This window comes from Hydractinia symbiolongicarpus, chromosome 7, assembly GCF_029227915.1.
Source record: "Hydractinia symbiolongicarpus strain clone_291-10 chromosome 7, HSymV2.1, whole genome shotgun sequence".
NCBI classification, from domain to species: Eukaryota; Metazoa; Cnidaria; class Hydrozoa; order Anthoathecata; family Hydractiniidae; genus Hydractinia; species Hydractinia symbiolongicarpus.
This window is the reverse complement of record NC_079881.1, coordinates 11,159,315-11,177,662: the sequence shown is the minus strand read 5'-3', so window position 1 is coordinate 11,177,662 and position 18,348 is coordinate 11,159,315. Positions and strand designations below refer to the sequence as shown.

Sequence of the window (18,348 nt, the reverse complement as noted above, 5' to 3'; positions counted from 1 at the left end):
TATATATATATATATATATATATATATATATATATATATATATATATATATATATATATATATATATATATATATATATATATATATATATATATATATATATATATATATATATATATATATATATATATATATATATATATATATATATATATATATATATATATATATATATATATATATATATATATATATATATATATATATATATATATATATATATATATATATATATATATATATATATATATATATATATATATATATATATATATATGCCCTATTTACATGAAATATGAAATGGGCATTAATTAGAGAGGAGTGTTAAATAGAGAGAATAGCGGTAGTTGTAGCTAAATGTCTACGTCATAGATCAACTTTCGGGTTCGATATTCTAACGTTTTAGCTAGTCTACTGATAAAATGTATCCGCAAGAGCCCTTTAAGAATAATGGATTTTATCGAAAATATGATATTCGCAAGTAGATATTTGCTTTTAAAAGTACTGTGACATACATTCCTAGTAAAATGATTATAGATGCAATGCTTCCCCTTGGAAAGTAAAGCTGTGCATATCCCAACACCTTTCCATGTACTCTTACAGCATTGGGATCGACATTGATTCCAATGGTAACAAACGTGTCCGTCTCGGAACTAAAAAAAAAATATGCAACCGTGTTCATTTATAAATATAGTTACATAAGTTAAAAATGACAAATAAGCAATTTCTTACAAAACATATGACAAACCACAAATTTTTCATCAGCTACATTTTCCATCATGTTTAATTGTTTGTTGTAGTCTATTAACTTTGGTCTGAGAAAGTGGCTAATATAACCTCGTGTTTTTTATCATTGTTTTGCATTTTTTATAGTTATAATATTTATTAAATTTTCCACCGGTATCTAGGGATTCTTACTGTATAAAAAAGTCGCAGTGACAGGCAAAAATTCTAAAAATAGCTTAACCATGCGGTGATTTCTACTTACGTAGGCACTGTTATTCTCGCCATATGATCCATGCTTGAAGCGTCTGGAGCCTTTGATGAAATGCCTTCTGATGTGTTTTTTAAAATTAGCTAATTTGCCCCAACTTCTTTTAAACGGCTTCTCTTCTTCTCCACATTTTTTAGAATACCTGGAACGTTTGCTGCCATTTTTATGTTTTTTCTCAGCTGCAAAGTGTCCATGCGAACGTGTATCTATGCGTGACTGTATGCTTCTTCTTTCATTCATGCTTGTAGTGCCAGAAGTCGCTAGTAATAAAAATTAAGGTAAATTAACACTTGTTTTTATTGTTTAGTTCTTTTTTCTCCTAAAATTATAGTCTTGAGAAATGTCAGCGTTGTTTAACTGTTAGCTAATCCTTAGTACATTATACAATACACGTGTAAGCGCATGACCCCTTCCCAAGCCATACGCGTGTATGGCTTGGGAATGGGTCATGGGTTTGTATGTAGTCAATATCTGGATTTCTACAACCTTGTATAGGATATTTTCCATTAAGAATAATAGTAAATTGACAAAAACTTCCAATAAATGTTCATTTTTAAGCTAAGGATATGTTTAGAAAATATTTCGGTATTTCTTCATTAACAGTTAGTTATGCCTGGTTCTATGCATCTTTTCGAGCCTTTGTAGCTACTATATTATGTGGTGTTTAAGAGCTAAAATATTAAGTTTAATGGTCAGCACTTAGAAAAATACACAGAGAGGGAAAGTAGAGAACATGATTTGTTTTTGTTGCAGCTTGAAGTTAGCGAGCCGTCACAAACGCGAGATTTTCAGTATATTTAATTTTACAACCTAAATAAGAATTGCTAAAATTAACTAATTAGCTTCATAATTCTTTTTTGTTTTGTTTCCCTAAAGTACACCCGCGGACGGCTTCTTGATTTTGCATGTAAAAAATTTAGTCGCCCAAAAAATACCTCACGGTGCAATTATTTTTCAAAACAACGTCACTAACCATTTTCTTGTATTTCAACATCAATTTCACGCTCGTTTAAAACCGGAACACAAGTAAAAGTTAAAAACTGGAGAAAAAATACAACCATATACACTATTTCCATTGTGTTACACTTGCGGAACTTATCTCACTGAGTTGACTTTTTCAAGAAATTCATTTCTTTCCGCGTTTTTAGTATGATTTTAAGCAGATGTGAATACAGAAATTATTATGCTCAGTTTTCTATAATTAGTCGATAAAATGAATTTAGCTACTAAACCTTTTTAATCTTCTGATCTCAAATGCATGTTTTCGCTAATTTTCTTCAACCGTAATAACTTAAATAAGGTGAAATTATTTTTGTGTGACATTTTATTTCACCTTATTTTATGTTATTTTAAATTTAGCATGAAATAAATGTTATTCTTTCTAAGTACATCAAAAGACGCCGATATTCTTCTGAAAATTTATTCAAAGAAAACTTAATACAAACTTTTCAATTTATTTATTTTGTCTCTCTGAGGGAAAATAAAAAAAATTATTTTATTAAGAAAAGAATTACAAATATTGACAGATAATAAATTAAATGAAAGGATGAGGAAAAGCAGTATCTTTGAGCACAACCTGGCTAGCTAGGACAAAATCAGATTATTTTTTTGTCATAATTTGTCTCAGATTTTAAAAAACTAAACAATTCTCTTTTCCTGCCTTCCTTTCATCGTATCGCACGGCGGGCTATTTCCCGTGTGAAAATGCTTAACTCGTATTTTTCAAACGGCCTGGCTATTTTGTCAAGGATTGTTACATGGAGTTTGCGCCGCAATTCGACACTCCTTCAATTGCAACCTAGGTTTTCACAATAGCAGGTACAACAGCAGCGCGATGGAGAGATTTGTAGAAAAATAAAAATGGCTACCTGGCTAAACACACTGAAAGGTTGCTGCAAGTGTTTAAAGTTTTGATTTGGTATATAACGAGTAAAAAATGGATAAATTATTGTTATTTTATGGCTTTCGTAGCTACCGTTACTCATTATTGCATATAATAAAAAATAAAAAGAAGATGGGATGGAGGCAGCACAGCTAGCTAGCTGCCAGAACACACAGGACAGTCAAACAACAAAAACTACTTTTGTGACACATTGTATCTCAATATGAAGCAAATAATAACACAACAACTCTGTTTAAATAAAACATATGAACTATGAAAACTTTTTTTTAATAAAATATAAACTATCATATAGCTAGTGTTTTATAACATCTATTCACAGAAAAAAATGATGATGATCTAGAATTTGTTTTCTTTTGCAAGAGAAAATTTGGCATTGCCATGCTCATAAAAATAAAATATATTTGTATAAAATACATATTCTTTGATGTAAATATTATAAATTTTATGCTGTAATAGTCACCATACTTTCTATATGATTACGTCGTAAACATTTATGTACCAAATGTTCTGACAAAACATTAATTCACACACATTTATATTAAAAAATTGATTTCTTTGAGCTTTCTAATTGGGAAAATTAATATTCATACTCTTGCGAAAGACACTATCTCACTGATTCACAAATATACATTGCAAATGTTATGCAAACAAAAAGTATATAGCAGAATAAGGAAATAAGGAAAATATACATCTAACACGAACTATCAACATACTGAACTTTTAAACAAAAAACGGTGTCTAAATTTCTAAATCAGAAAAAACCTTTTTCATGAAAGCACTCTCACATAGTTGGCATTTCAAGTTATTTCTAACAAGCAGCAAGCAATGTTCACAACACATATCTCTCTCTGGTATGTAATCAGATCCTCTTGAAACATAGTGCAACTTATCGTAACCGTTTTCTCTCAGATGCAACAATTGTATGTACTCGTGACGGAAAATTCTTGGCCAGCGACATTGGAAAGTGGTATTGTTAGAATACTTTACAATCATCTGGTGCTTTTGCTCCCGCCCTTCCATACTATTACATCCAATTCCGAAACCGTAGCACAGCAAAGTACTTTCAGCATGGAAAGGTATGCAGTTACATAAAGTCCATAAACTGGGTGAGACGCTTACATCATACCAACAGCTTGACTTGAAAAGTAGTTTACATTGCTTCTTTAAATCTTTTAAAAGTTCCAAATTGAAATTCTCTACACGTACTGATAGTGAAATAATTTTTCGCAAACATATGAACTGAAAATGGATTTGATGCAGCCTTATTTTCATTTGTTCACTCTTCAATTCATTTAAAATAAGTAAATTTAATTCTGGGAAATGACAAAGAAAGGCTTTACTCTCCTTTCCACGAAAACGAAAAGTGAAACTACTTTCATTCTTAGAACTGCTTTCATTAAACCACCGGATAATTTTTTTCGACAAAAAATTACATCCCATTGCTGAACGTATAAAATTAACAAATTTAATTAAAGCATGTGAGGAAGGTATATCTTTAAATGCTTTGTAGGAATTCAATGGAGCAGTTGCCAAACATAGATTGAATAACTTCATGAAGTGCTCTTTGACGACATTGTTCTTCAGATGAAGAGGTTCGCCTTTTGCTTTATCAATATAATGGCCAACCAAGGGGACTTCTTCTTGTCTACCTTTCAAAACTTTAGATATATAAGATGTCAAGTTACTACGTTTCGTTGCACTATTTCCTTTGCATTTAACTTCGATTTCTTTTTTTTTACCTTCAACCTTTTTGGCATCACTTATGCGTTTGTGATAGTTGAAGGGCATCCATTTGTCACTTTGCTTGGTTCCGTATGTATATTCAAATTTGGCTGAATTATCTTTATTTACATTTCCGAACGTTGAAAAGTAGTAGGCTGAATTTGTTAGTTCCCCAGCCAAAAAAGCCAACATCTTCATATCGTTAGGTAATTCACCCAATAAAAATTCAACTTTGTAGGCAACTTCATCAACATAAACAGTGAAAACCTGACTTTCCAAAAACTTCACGTCCGACAACAACTTGAGAACATAATTGCGTACAACAGTAGAATTTTCCTCAGTATCACCACCAAAAATTAAAAAGTTTTCGGAGCTGCTGCATATCCGATTACCAACATTAAGAAAAGAGACTAAAAATGACATACCACAAATAGGAGCTCCATCCCCACCAAGAGCAAATACAAACAGAAAAGATTCAAAATCTTTTTTTTCAAGCATATTGAATGTTTTTAGTTTGTCACTCCGTTGACGATTCACTTTTAAATAGAATTTTGCCAATCGTAACAAAAATTCATCACACGATCTATAATTTCCTGTAACTGATTTTGTTTCATCTCCAAAGGTTAGAGTTGGATGTATGTCATGTAGTGTTCCTATATCAATGTTATTGATAATGGTTGCTAAATGAGGATACTGAATATAATTAACCACTGAATTCTGTTTATTCTGGGAAATTCTATTTGCCTTTCTAATTGCCATGTATTTAGCTTTCCCCATGACATTGTGGCTGTAAAAAACATTGAGAGAACGTAGTTTATTATCTTCTGAATTGTAAAATTCTTCATTTGCTATTTTGATGGTAGTTTCCTTTATCTGTTTTACTACAGATGATTTAGCATTCAATAAACTTTTTGCAAACATTTTTGAGGGGATTTTCGAACACAATGTGTCAATCATACCAAACATAACCGGCTGAACAGATTCCTTAGACCCTCCGTGAATGGCAGAACAAGCTTCAAATGTTTCCAGACGACGTGTATCTTTTGCTGATCTATTTAAATCACTAGATGATGGGAATTTACTACGCCTCTCAGCTGTTACCTTGCTGATGCTAAATTTGACTTCAGAGTCCACTCTATTCTTACTACACTCATAGTTTAGGTGTCTAACACGTTTTCTTTTTCTAGCTAATCTATTTCTTAACTTATCAACATCCCTTTCAATCAAAGTTATCTCACTGCTCAATGCTGCTAATTGTTTTTGTTTTTCCTCAATTAGGTTACTCTGATTTGAAATTTTCAAATCCATATCGTTGATTTTTTTTCTGTTTGATGTATATTTTCCTAACTGGGAAAACTTAATGTTTTGTGCCTTTGACTTTCCTTTAGGAGGCATGGCATAGAAATACAACAAAATAAAAACATTTAACTAGGATAAAAATCCAATTCTGTCAATAACTACATACCATACCATATTGATTGACAACTTTGTACGATGCAGTTATATTTAATGTCTTTGTTGACACTTTGTAATGTAAAATACATTTTTTTTCATCGTCACATATTATATCACCGACGGCATTGCTTTTAAACTTCTTTTTGAATATTTTATTGATATCAAGGCTAGACAAGTTTGATAAATGGAATTTCAATGACCCAAGATGGTGAAAAATAATACTAATTTCTTTAATGATACCACTTTTGTCTTTCTTAACAATCAATTCTCTACCGTAAGCTGTGCGGAAGTCGCGAATGGCTTTATAAACAGCTAAAAATATTTCGGAATGGACACGTTCATTAATGACAACTTTGAAGGGATTATACAAAGTTTGTTTTGCTTGAATTTTTCGATTAAGAGATGTTAAAATTGTATCGAAGTGAAACTTTATTAAATTGATGACGAGGATATTTTTTTCGTCCAACTCTGCATATGAATCAATTAAATCTGACATCATTATACATGATCTAAAAACATAGGTAATTATAAATATATATATTATATATATATATAGAAAAGAAAAGTTATTATCTGTCATTTTAGAAAAAGAAGATGAAAAAGAGAGGATATTTTTATTTACTATCTTAAGTGGATAAATTTTGGAGAGTATTTAATGGTGAATGACCAAAATGGAATACTTGGCGGGGATTTAATTTTGCGAATGATAAATTTTATAAAATTTGGCGAGGATTTAATTTGGCGAATACAAAAAAATGTTTATTTTAACGGAATTTATTTTGGCGAATGACACAAAGAAATGAATTTTTATGTCTTGGAATGTTTTAAAAAAAATAAGAATAAACGTATATATATATAAACACAAGTTCGTTATTTATAGGGAAAAAACATTTTTCTTTTCTTAATTAAAAAAAACGGTATTCCAATTCCAGCTCCTTTTAGATCGTTTATTCCTTAAATATGTAAATTAGTGGAAATAGTTTTTCTTATGTGGTCCTTCTTTTATTGCCTGTAAGAATGCGCGTACATATACAGAACTTTGTAAACATTCGCTCATCTATACACAGAACTCTAGCTAGCTACGGTTTAACGCATCTATTTTGCCTAAAAACCCTAAATTTTTCCTTGTTACTTGTGGATGAATGAAAACTTGCGAAAAAATTAATACATGAGAAAATTTAGTCAGAATAAAGCATAGCTAGCTATAGCTATACAATGGGACAACACATCCACAAAATATTTAGCTAGCTAGCTAGCTTTAAAGACAAGTTTTAATTTTTTTTATATGGATGGGTTTCTTGTATATATTGTGAAAAATTGAGAAGTCGGCTATATGAGACCTAAAATATACTTATACTCATAGGACATAGCCAGATAGACCATTAACACACCTTAGTTTACAGAATATAATAAAAAAGAAACAATTTAAAAATGGCCGCCATTTCTTAATTCCTGAGACTGCCATACGTAGCTTACTACAATTTTCCCATACTTCCGTTGCTTTTATTTACCAAAAAAACTTCAAAATTAAAAAATGTAAAACAACAGAATTGAAGATTCGTCTTACAACTTGCGTTTTAATGCCTTCAAATAGAAAAATAATACCATTTAATACTATTCTATACCCAACAAAGTTTGTTACTGGAAGGGTAAAATTGAAAGAGGCACTATTTCAAGACAGCTAAAAAGACATTCCACGATGTTCAACATAAGCATGTTTATATTCGATCGAAAGAAAATTTATTCGACTTTCAAATTCTAGCGCTCGTAAAACCATCAGACACGTTTAAAACACATACCAGATAAAAGTATGGTACCATGTACCAAAGATATAATACTTACGGTCCTCGACCGTTTTTAAAAACCTACGGGCCGAAAAACGCGGACGCTTTTGATAAGCATTTCTTGGACCGTTTTTACCCGCCGTGAATATTAAACAAAAAATTCTTGTTTTTAAGTTTTAAGAAGATATTCATATATTCGGATTTTTTTTAGTCTTTTTATTCCGAACATATCAGCAAGAAAAGGATTATGGGTGTCATTGTATTGCCTGTAACCTCATAGTCGAAACGAAGCTTAAAACATAATTGCATTAAAAAAGAGTGTAAGCCAGCATCTTCATTATCTTGTACCTCTCTCGAGTTTCCTAAGAATTCCTCTTTTTAGACGATATTTTTTTATATTTTATATTTTAAGACTAATCGTTAGCCCATGGAGAAAGCAACGCCAATCGTAAAAAATATATCACATATTGGCTGTTTCGGTCAAAAATCTTTTGTGTCTCGAAATAATAAAACAGTTGATGTTACTAGTGGTAAAATCTGCGGATTCACCTGTCTTATATACTCCAGGCATTAGATATTCCACGTCATATATATACTTAACCCTACTAGCCCGGGCCTTGTGTCTCTTTACAGACCCCGGAGGGGGGCAGAAAATTTGATAAGATTGTGATTTTAATGTCAAATTTGGATCAGAGTTACCTTGTTTTATCCTGATTAAGTATTTAAAAAAAATTCAAAATTTTATGTTGTCATGCAATGACGTCACGAAATATGTTGGTATTTGATGAAATTTGGGTAAAAATGGGTAGTTTACAAAATTTGATACTGAGATAGTTAGGAAAGGTATATTTTGGTTCTGTTTTCATTTTTTCCATCTAAATATGATATGCAATGAGACATTATTAAGGAATATGAGTTAATTACACTTAAAAATCTTAGCAGGAGTTCAAATTTAGCATAATTATAAAATAACGCGTAGAACCCGCCTTTTCCATTTTTTTACATAAATACTCATAACTTTTTATGGAATTGGTATTTTTACATAAAATTTGGAACAGTTGTTATTATGTAAGGAATAATTAAAATTTAACTCTTCATGTGGTGACGTCACTTATAATTATTCCAATTTTATGCGAAAAACAGGCAAAATATGCTTTTCGACAATGCCAAAACCTAAAGTTATTTTTCTGCTTCACATGTAGTTATTTATAGTTATTGAGAGTTAAAAGAAATCTATTATGCCAGTAAAAATTGTGAACAAAAATATGAACTTTTATACTAAAATATAATCAAAATAAAAGCGACACAAAATGCAGGGCGCAAGTCTGCGAAACGTCTGTAGCAGCAGCAACAATCGATTTAATACAAATGTTTTTGACAAATCAACTTTAAGTGAGCATTACAGACCACATTTCCACACTCTTTGCATTGGGATTTTAACATACTAAGGTTTCTTCTATTATCTTTATAGCCCGGAACGGTGATATTTTCCAAACAAATTGAGCATCGCATCGACACAAGATCCCAAGAAACTTTAAACGAATCAAGGTTTTTTAAATCCTTTCCATGCTTTATCGAAATTGCGACAAAGTGTTACAAAGAATTGTATCAAGAATGAAATTAAAATGAACCATCGTCCAACGGCGGGTCAAGGCTTTTGAAGAATATCTAGCCATCTTTATATCCATTACAACAGTATCACCTTTGGTAAAATCATAAAGTTTTATGATTGCAGACTTACGTTTGTTGTCATCATTTGTTATGCCCAGTAAAGTAGATACAACCAAAGCAATTTTTCCTTTGGATTTAGACTTTGTAGTGTAAGTGCACAATGCCAAGTCACCCTTTTCTTTCTCCCAGTGAATTGTGCTTTGGAACTCCTGTCTTTCTTTTGGGTTTTTTCATCTCATCCACCAATCCAAGGCGGTTAGACTGAAGCGTGCTGACTGTGGTTATATCTTTGGATAAAAGCCATCTCGCTGTCGAAATGGATGTATACAAACGATCCATTAAGATGTTTCATCTATTGGTGCTTCTTATTGGCATAGAATCTACAAGGATTTCACATAATCCTCAGTGCTTTTAAGATAGTAGAGCGCATCCCTATTTTTGGGTTTACCAGCATACGCCAAGACTTGATACGTAAACAGGATGGTCGCGTCATTCAATGATTTGTGCAACAACCCATATTCGGCAGGTTTTTTTGGATTGAATTGCCTGAAAACAATTTGATACCTTGTGGCATAAAGTTTTTCATCAATAGAAAGAAACACAGAGGGTACAAGCACACCTTTTGTCGTTTGTTTGAACAAAATGGTTAGTCCCAGTGCAACAGCAAACTGATCTGACTTTCATTGATCATTGCGTGTGTCGGCGTCGTCAAAGGATAATACGGAAAGCAAAAAACTGAAACAGTGGTTTGACATTGTTGCACTAATAATAGCATTACCTGCAGTTTTAGAGAACAGCGTTTTAACTTTATACATGGATTGCCCGAGGAGCATAACGTAAGCCAATGAATGCATAGAACTCACGATGGGTAAACGCTCGAACACAAGTAGTCGTACTTGAACGTGCACAGGTGGTCAGGTGAGTTATTCTTCACAAACTCAATTTTAATGTTGTATGTTTGACAACAAGCTCCACCACCTCAATTGGAAACAGAAGGTTAAAGGCATCAGCAATAGAAACAATTTCAGATGCAGACGGTAAGTTTCACCGAAGCAGGTACTGACAGCACGTCACAAGATCGGTCCACTTTAGATTTTGGAGTTGAATTAGTCCAAAAGATCTTCTCTGTTTTTGGATTCGTCTTTGGACCCAAATAGCCAGTTAGAACTTCAGCTTTTTTTATCTTTTTTTTATCATCAATTAAGCCAATTTGTCATAGCAGTTTGGATCTACAGATTTTTCAATGGAATTTACCAAGCGCACACGAGTAAGAAGCTTCGGAGGTGGTCTTTGGTCATCGCGGTCCTATTCAGGTTCATCATCTGCAGCATTAGCATTTTGAGCACCACTGCCAGTATCACTGTCACCTTCAGCAGCTGCAGCTTCAATGTCATCTTCATCACACAGTTCTCCAAGGTCATCAATGTCGTCAACTTCTTCACCGTCATTTTCCACAAACCGTAAAATATTTTCCACGGCTTGGTCGGCAGTAATTTTTCTTTTTGATATATTGTTATGTATTAGTTACTATGCAAAAAAATGAAATTTATTGTATTAGTAAGTGAAGTCAATGAACAGATATTATAACCATACCACAACATGAATACATATGAAAAATTAAATTCAAGATTGAGTCAGACAAAAAATGACCCTTTATCCTACATACTAAGCAGAAATATTGTCTTTGAGACCTTGTGGCGATAAAATAATCAATAATGTCAAATGAAATTGATATGAAAACAATATTATTCTAGACCTTAAGCTCCAGAACCGTAAGTGCATTCAAATTTTGAAAAAGTCAACGGCTGTCGACAAAGTGGTCACAGCTAAAAATATAAGCCGGCAATATATTTTCTTTAATGTGTTTATCCAGTATGAAATTTCACAAAAAGTCATAAAATGTCAGACAGTAAAAAGTACCGGTAAAAAAAGAAGGGGCGGGGAGTACAATGTGCTCCTCCGTGGCTAGTAATGTTAAGGACATCGTTACTTTGGTTGGTTGTGATGCACAAGCAGACAACTGTTGTTATAGAAACACTGATTGTAAAAATATCTCAGAAATTTTAGAGGTAGTTCTGACAACAATCGATACGTAAAACTCTACGAAAAGTAAGAAATATACCAAGATTGTGTCACAATTATATCATTTATACAATTCATCTGACAATGTGTAATCATAAAAAATTCTGCTTAAACTCTTATTAAACGATCAGATTTAACCGTTTTTATAAGAAATTAAGAGAAACAGGTCTATCTTAATTTTAGTTGTTGTCAGCACTTTTTGGGCGACGTAACAAAACATACTCTTCAAAAAAATTATTTGCTAAAATCTGATCTTGTGGCTTTAAATTTGAATTGTGATATTCTATTGGAATATTCTGCGCTCTAACAATTCGTAATGATCACCTGGTCAAAATACTTTCTGGTGTAACTAAATATGATGTCTTAGAGCTTTTGAGGTTAATTGATTATCCAAGCGCATGTTTTTATGTTTCTTGAATATAAACAATTCAAATGGGATTTTATAGTTAGTGGAGGTTCTGCGCGAAAGATTTAGTAAAATAGCCAAAACTATAATTAAACTTGCCGTGTAATTTAACCTTAACGTTGTTAAGGTTAAATTACACTACGATAACGTCACATAAAAGTGCTGGCATAAGCAGACGTTTATTGCCGCTATTTTCTTTCTTTTATGACGTACTATAAGTGTACTAAGTTTGATTCAATTGACTAGCCTATCGAAAGTTATGAAGCAGAAACGGATTTACCTATAGTGTACTGGTGTAAACAAGCCACACTATTCCCCAGCCCCCTAAAAACTTATCTCCAGAAAGATAAGGTGTCAGCCCCTGTAAGGCTTTTTTTTTTTACGCCCAAATCTAGAACAAAGCAGGATAAAACCCGGCTTTTAGACTCCCCACACTCTCCGCGCCCGGGTTCGGCAGTCTTGTTTCTATTAGATAATACAAATCGCCGTTCTTTGTTCTGCAAAATATTTTTTTGAGTGTCAATGCCGGTCTCACTATTTACACCAGTTGTGCTGGTGTAAGTATTTATAAAAACCTGGGAATTAAATAAAAGCTTTGGTTTAAATGCATACCCAGTGTTTTCAATATGGAAACACGGGTTTCCAACTATAAAAACCCGGGTTCTCGTTGAAAACCCAGGTTCTTAAACAAAACCTAGGTTGTAATTTACTGATGTAATGGCTTAACTTACCAAAATATAACTACGCAACACAATTTCATAACCAGAAAGCAGCGCATGCGGATACAAAAATAAAGACTTAAAGCGTTCAACATTTACTGATTTTTCCAATTATCACCTAAAATATTGTTTAGTTAAATGCAAGCGTGTTTTGACATATTTTTTCATAATGGTCTTGAAACTTGTCTATATAGAGAACAGAATTGTAATTTTCTGAATACTTGATCATGGTTGAGTATACGGCCGAAAGCTAGTAGAAAGAAAATTGTCAAAACACGCTTGTATTTTATTGTTTATTGGACATATCTAACATTTATTGGTTAAACCTCCGAACAGAAGCCCAACCCGAACATAAGCACCTCCCTTTAAGCCAATTATTTATTTCATCCACTAAAATTTACTATGCATAACCCCATCCATTTATGGGCCCATTGCAGGAAATACCTTGACGGAAGCGATATTGACACACGTCCAAATAGAAGTAATTTTTCAAAGCAGAAACATAATTTGATCATAATTTTTTGTCTCACTTCTCTCCACCTTTTTTTCTGACTGCTGAAGTTTGTTTGCGCAGGGTCGCAACAAATGTTTTTATTTTAGAGTCCATAATGCCATTTTTAGGCCAAGAATGGTTCAAAAAGCACCTCTTCGTTTTCTCAGATTCATGTTAAGATTATCAAATTTTTTTTAAAAAAAAGGAACTTTTTAGAAAAATGAGTGGCATGTGGCATGAAACAGCTTTACCGCCGTAGATTTGCATGGTCACTTGTTTACAGAACATCAAAAGTTTGACTTCTATAGAGGCAGTTGTACTTAGTGTAAAAATTTACAAATGCTTAGAGATGTGCACATTATACATGACTAAACTCACTACACAGACCCAATTAGGATCTGCGCCCTACCAGACAACTCCTCGCAATATCCAACGACCCACACAGTGTTCCATCTCCTGCATTTCCCTCACATGGCTGGAGTCAACCCGGGGCTATGCTAACATTTAATTGCCCATATTAAATCGCCCCGGGGAAATAGAACCTCGATCTCCCACACAAGGTGCGAGTGTATAACCAACAAACTAGAAGACCATCACAGTTTTAACTAACTAATTTAACTAACCTATATCGAACATAGCTAACAAGCCAATAAAACAACATTAGGCAACAAGGATTATTACTTCTTAGTGCCAAAGAAAGTATAATGGATGAGAACGAAACTGTAGCCGGGGTACAATTGATGTTCTTACTCTTGGCTCGTTGGTTGATTGTTATGTGGTTGTTAGCTAATATTTTTTATGCATTTTAATTTTTGTGATGGTGTATTCTAAAGTTTAGCCAATTGTGCTCTGGGGTGTGCTGATACAACTGCTATAGCTACCATCATGATTACCGGAAATTAATTACAGATGGAAAAACAAATCCAACATCAAAGCTGCAAGGACCTCTATTATTAAAATTTTAATTATTTTGCTGACAAGCAACATATACATAAAATAATCTTATTCCAGATGGTTAACTGCCTGAGTCATATTTGCCTGAGAATAACATGTCTATTTAATCATAGTGCTACTCTCTTATGAATGTAAATCAAGCAAAAAGAAATTTATGGGAGTGTTAAGAAAAGCTAGCTAACTGTACCGTAATGATCCCATTAAGCGGCGAGAGCTTTTTAGGCGCCCCCCTCGAATAAGGGCCTACCTGATAAAAGGGGGCGCCTAATCAAAAAGTACTTTGAGAAACTGGGCGCTTTTTTAAAAATTTTACTTTCTTATATATAATAAGAATAAAAAAACACATATTTTATGTTTTGAGCATCTTTTCTTTCTATGTTTTATTTTTCAGAAAAAAAAAATGAGAATTACCGTTGTCTTTAATTTGTACAAAATTAGGAAAAATTTATTAGTGCCCAGCATTTTTTAGGCGCCCCCTTAATTATTAAGCGCCCATGCAAAAAAACAAAAAAACAAAAATTTAATAAGCGCCCAGGGCGCTTGTTCGGTTCATTACGGTATACCCAACTTGCTCATATAGCTAGCTATAGCTAACCAAGTCTATTCCTGGTATTGGTGGCACGCTTTGTAGGAAGCTAGCTAGCTATAGACACACAGCTTTCAAGTTATAAATGTTAATTTCAATGATATAATTCTAGCTAACTACTACCTGCTGGTTCTTGTTCACTCTTAGGCAAAATAGTAGATTTTGAGATTTTAGTGACAATCAACGAGCGAAGCGAGTTGCCGAAACAGATGTGTTCCAGGGGGCGCTGTACACCCCCTGGTGGGGTTCAGGAACAAAGGCCCTGGAAGCCAACGAATTTAGAGTCCTTAAAACACGTAAAACGTCTATTTAGCGAGATAGCCTGCAGATAATCTGGTTGGATAACATCAATTTTCATGCAGTGATAGAGACACTTATTGGCAAAAAATAAAAAATTATTACTTAGCAAAAAAGTGGGAGGGGGGGGGGGGCTGAAGCCCCCCAGCCCCTCTAGTGGCGCTGCCCCTGTCACTCTCAACACCTTCTCACGACCTCTAACATATTGTCTGAACAGAAATCCTTTTCCATTATCTTGCTTCGAAGGCATCTTATTAGAACTCAGCCATTCAGTTTTTAAAACACCAAGATGTGTTTTTGTTGAGAAAAACTCAGAACACCATATGGTTTCTTGAGTTTTTGTTCCGTGGTTTGTAAAATATACACTGAGGTAGAAAAAATGTTGTTTTTCAAAGTCAGTGGATTCGCTTTAAGTAAATACACTGAGCTGGAGTATAATTTTTTGAAAATCGCGGTTTTGAAGTTTGATGGTGTTTAATGATTTTTTTTGTATTTTTTCAAATTAAAACGTGTATATATATATATATATATAGCTACATATTTCGTTTAGATGTTATATTAAGATTAAATCACATTAACATTTTTGACATAATGGCATTTCAGCTGAGTACAGAGTATGAAGCATTAAAGCATGATGTAAAGATATTATTTTCACAGTTTTATGACAAACAAAGTGTGAGATTTGAAGATTTTGCTGCTGAATGGAAAGCTTTAAATTTTACGTCTATATTTGCTGCTAATTATAGAAATACATCGTCAGCTAAAATGAGAATTGTTGAACGTGCGTTTAGAGTTGCCAGTGAATTTCTGTCAGAAGAATCAACTTTTTTATACAGAGTTGCAACAGTTTACATGTTTTACACTGTTTATTTAAAACAACTTTGTGTTCCTAAAGTGAAAATTAGAATGACACCCACAATGTGGAAAGATTTAATGGATTTCTTAGGTATTGTAGTGGAACACCAACATTTAGATGTAGCATATATTATTCAGTACCTAAGAGATCATCATGCTTTTATATATACAGCTTTACCTAAGCAAATTATGTTTGGACGTAACGAGTTTATGCTTGGAGTTGAAGGAATGAACACGCTGCGTCACACCTATGAAGCAGACAAATATATAAACAATTTTGTTAAAAACAGCGATACCATAGACACACTAAAAAATTTGCAACTTGAGTATAATGAAGTTAGGCAAAAGGTCCTTGATGAGTCAGAGAAAGAAGAACAAAAATGCTTATCGAAAATGATATTTTATTCTAATTTAGAGTTTCCAGATGCATTTGAAGATATAATGAATACTCATAAAAATTTATACATGGAAGGATTATCATTTAAACCAGATATGTCAGATACCACACAGCGACCAGTGCTTTCCCAATTGCAAAAACTTAAGGATAAAAAGGACACCATGAATAAAGGTAAAGATGTTTCAAGAGCTACCACGATATCTAAAATAAAACAAAAATCATGGGAAACAAGTGTTTCACACTCTTCTAGAAAAAGAATGTGTGTGTCGGAAGAACAAAATGAAATTTCTGATGACATAGATGGAAATGTATTTTATAAAAAAAGTGCCATGCTGCAACCATTCAAACATAAAGCTGGCAAACGTTCCTTAGCAACCAGAGGGGTACGTTACAAAGTGAGCCCTGATATCTAGCTACTAATGACAAAAACAATGCAATTTTAGTTTAATAATTTTAAAACTATTTATTGTAGTTTTTGCATGTTATATGAGGGTTCTGTCTCGCTGGAAACGCCAAAAAAAACATGGGGGCTGTCGGACAACTTTTGGCGTTTTAAAAAAACTTTTATTACCATGTACATATTTATTAGCGGTGCAGTGGTAGAGGAAGAGTTCTGAAAAGAACTGTTTTTTTATATCATTTATTCCATAAATAGCTGTTATAAAATCCCACAAGTAATAAACTGAGTGTACAATGACAAAATAGCACCTTTCTTCCGCTCAACAAAATTTAAATGACAACAATGAGCCCGCACATTGCATTTTGGATGGTTTCGGACAGGCCCAGGCTTTTCCGGGCAGTTACAGACGAAAACCTTGAAAGGACCGCCCTCACATATATGGTGCTTTCAGCGAGTCAGCATCCTCTTCGTGTTATAAATGCTGTATAAAGTTTTTTTAGCATTATTATTGTTATTATTAAAGTCCCGATATAAAGTTTTCAATTGATATGTGATAATGTGCGTGACATGTTCTATCTTTTTGTTATTATTATTGTTCAAATCATCTTCATTTAGGCTAACTTAGTATTGTTAGCATATTGTAAAATATTGCAAAATAAAAATTCATAGGGAAATTATACTACCAAATCATAATTTTTACTATTATTATTATTATTATTATTATTATTATTATTATTATTATTATTATTATTATTATTATTATTATTATTATTATTATTATTATTATTATTATTATTATTATTATTATTATTATTATTATTATTATTATTATTATTATTATTATTATTATTATTATTATTATTATTATTATTATTAATTATTATTATTATTATTATTATTATTATTATTATTGTTATTATTATTATTATTACTAGTCGATAAAGGCCATGGAAAATCCACTGAGGCGTCAGCAACCTATCCACAATAAAAATTTTGAACTTGTTTTCATGTTGCCTCTATTGTGTAGAGCTTAAAGCGCTGATCAAGAAAATTTATATGATCAATGACTGATGAATGGTCAAACCACAATTTTTTTCGTTTGTTTTTACACCTGTTGCCTTTATCGTATAGATCTTCAAACGCTGGTCAAAAAATGTATAGAATTATGTACCTTAAGTGTATTAATTTTTGCGAGGATTAATTTTCCGTGACCTTTTTGGCCAAATTCGGATTAAAATATTTTTAGTAGATATATAAATATACCATATGATTCAAGTTTGTTATATTTCTCTTTTATGTGGTGTCAACTATTAATTTCTTATATTTTGAGTATAACTGTAGAAGTAATGCGTTATGCAATATAGACTAAATAATTGATCTCGCATGACTTAACGAAAAATGTTGGATTTTATTTAATTGTTTAGTATCCTTTTTTCCCTGGTGTACTTCTGGAAGGGCAAAGCAAGTATATAGTTTACGGTATTTCGCTTTTTAAGTAACGGTTGTTGAACACCTTTGATTTTTTAGACATTTTCCATTTTTATTTTTTAATTTATTCTTGAAGTTTTGTTTTAGCGGTTATAAACAATCTGCTTATGAAATATGCAGATTGTGACCAACCTCGACCCTA

The 18,348-nt window shown here is 32.5% G+C and overlaps 1 protein-coding gene across 1 annotated transcript; it reads left to right on the top strand.

Annotated features, from left to right (window-relative positions):
- Positions 1-15,581: 15,581 nt before the first annotated feature.
- LOC130649156 (snRNA-activating protein complex subunit 1-like) lies at positions 15,582-18,134 on the top strand. Its single transcript, XM_057455384.1, has one exon. The coding sequence runs from the start codon at positions 15,658-15,660 to the stop codon at positions 16,729-16,731; it is 1,074 nt and encodes a 357-aa protein (XP_057311367.1). The 5' UTR covers positions 15,582-15,657; the 3' UTR covers positions 16,732-18,134.
- Positions 18,135-18,348: the final 214 nt, after the last annotated feature.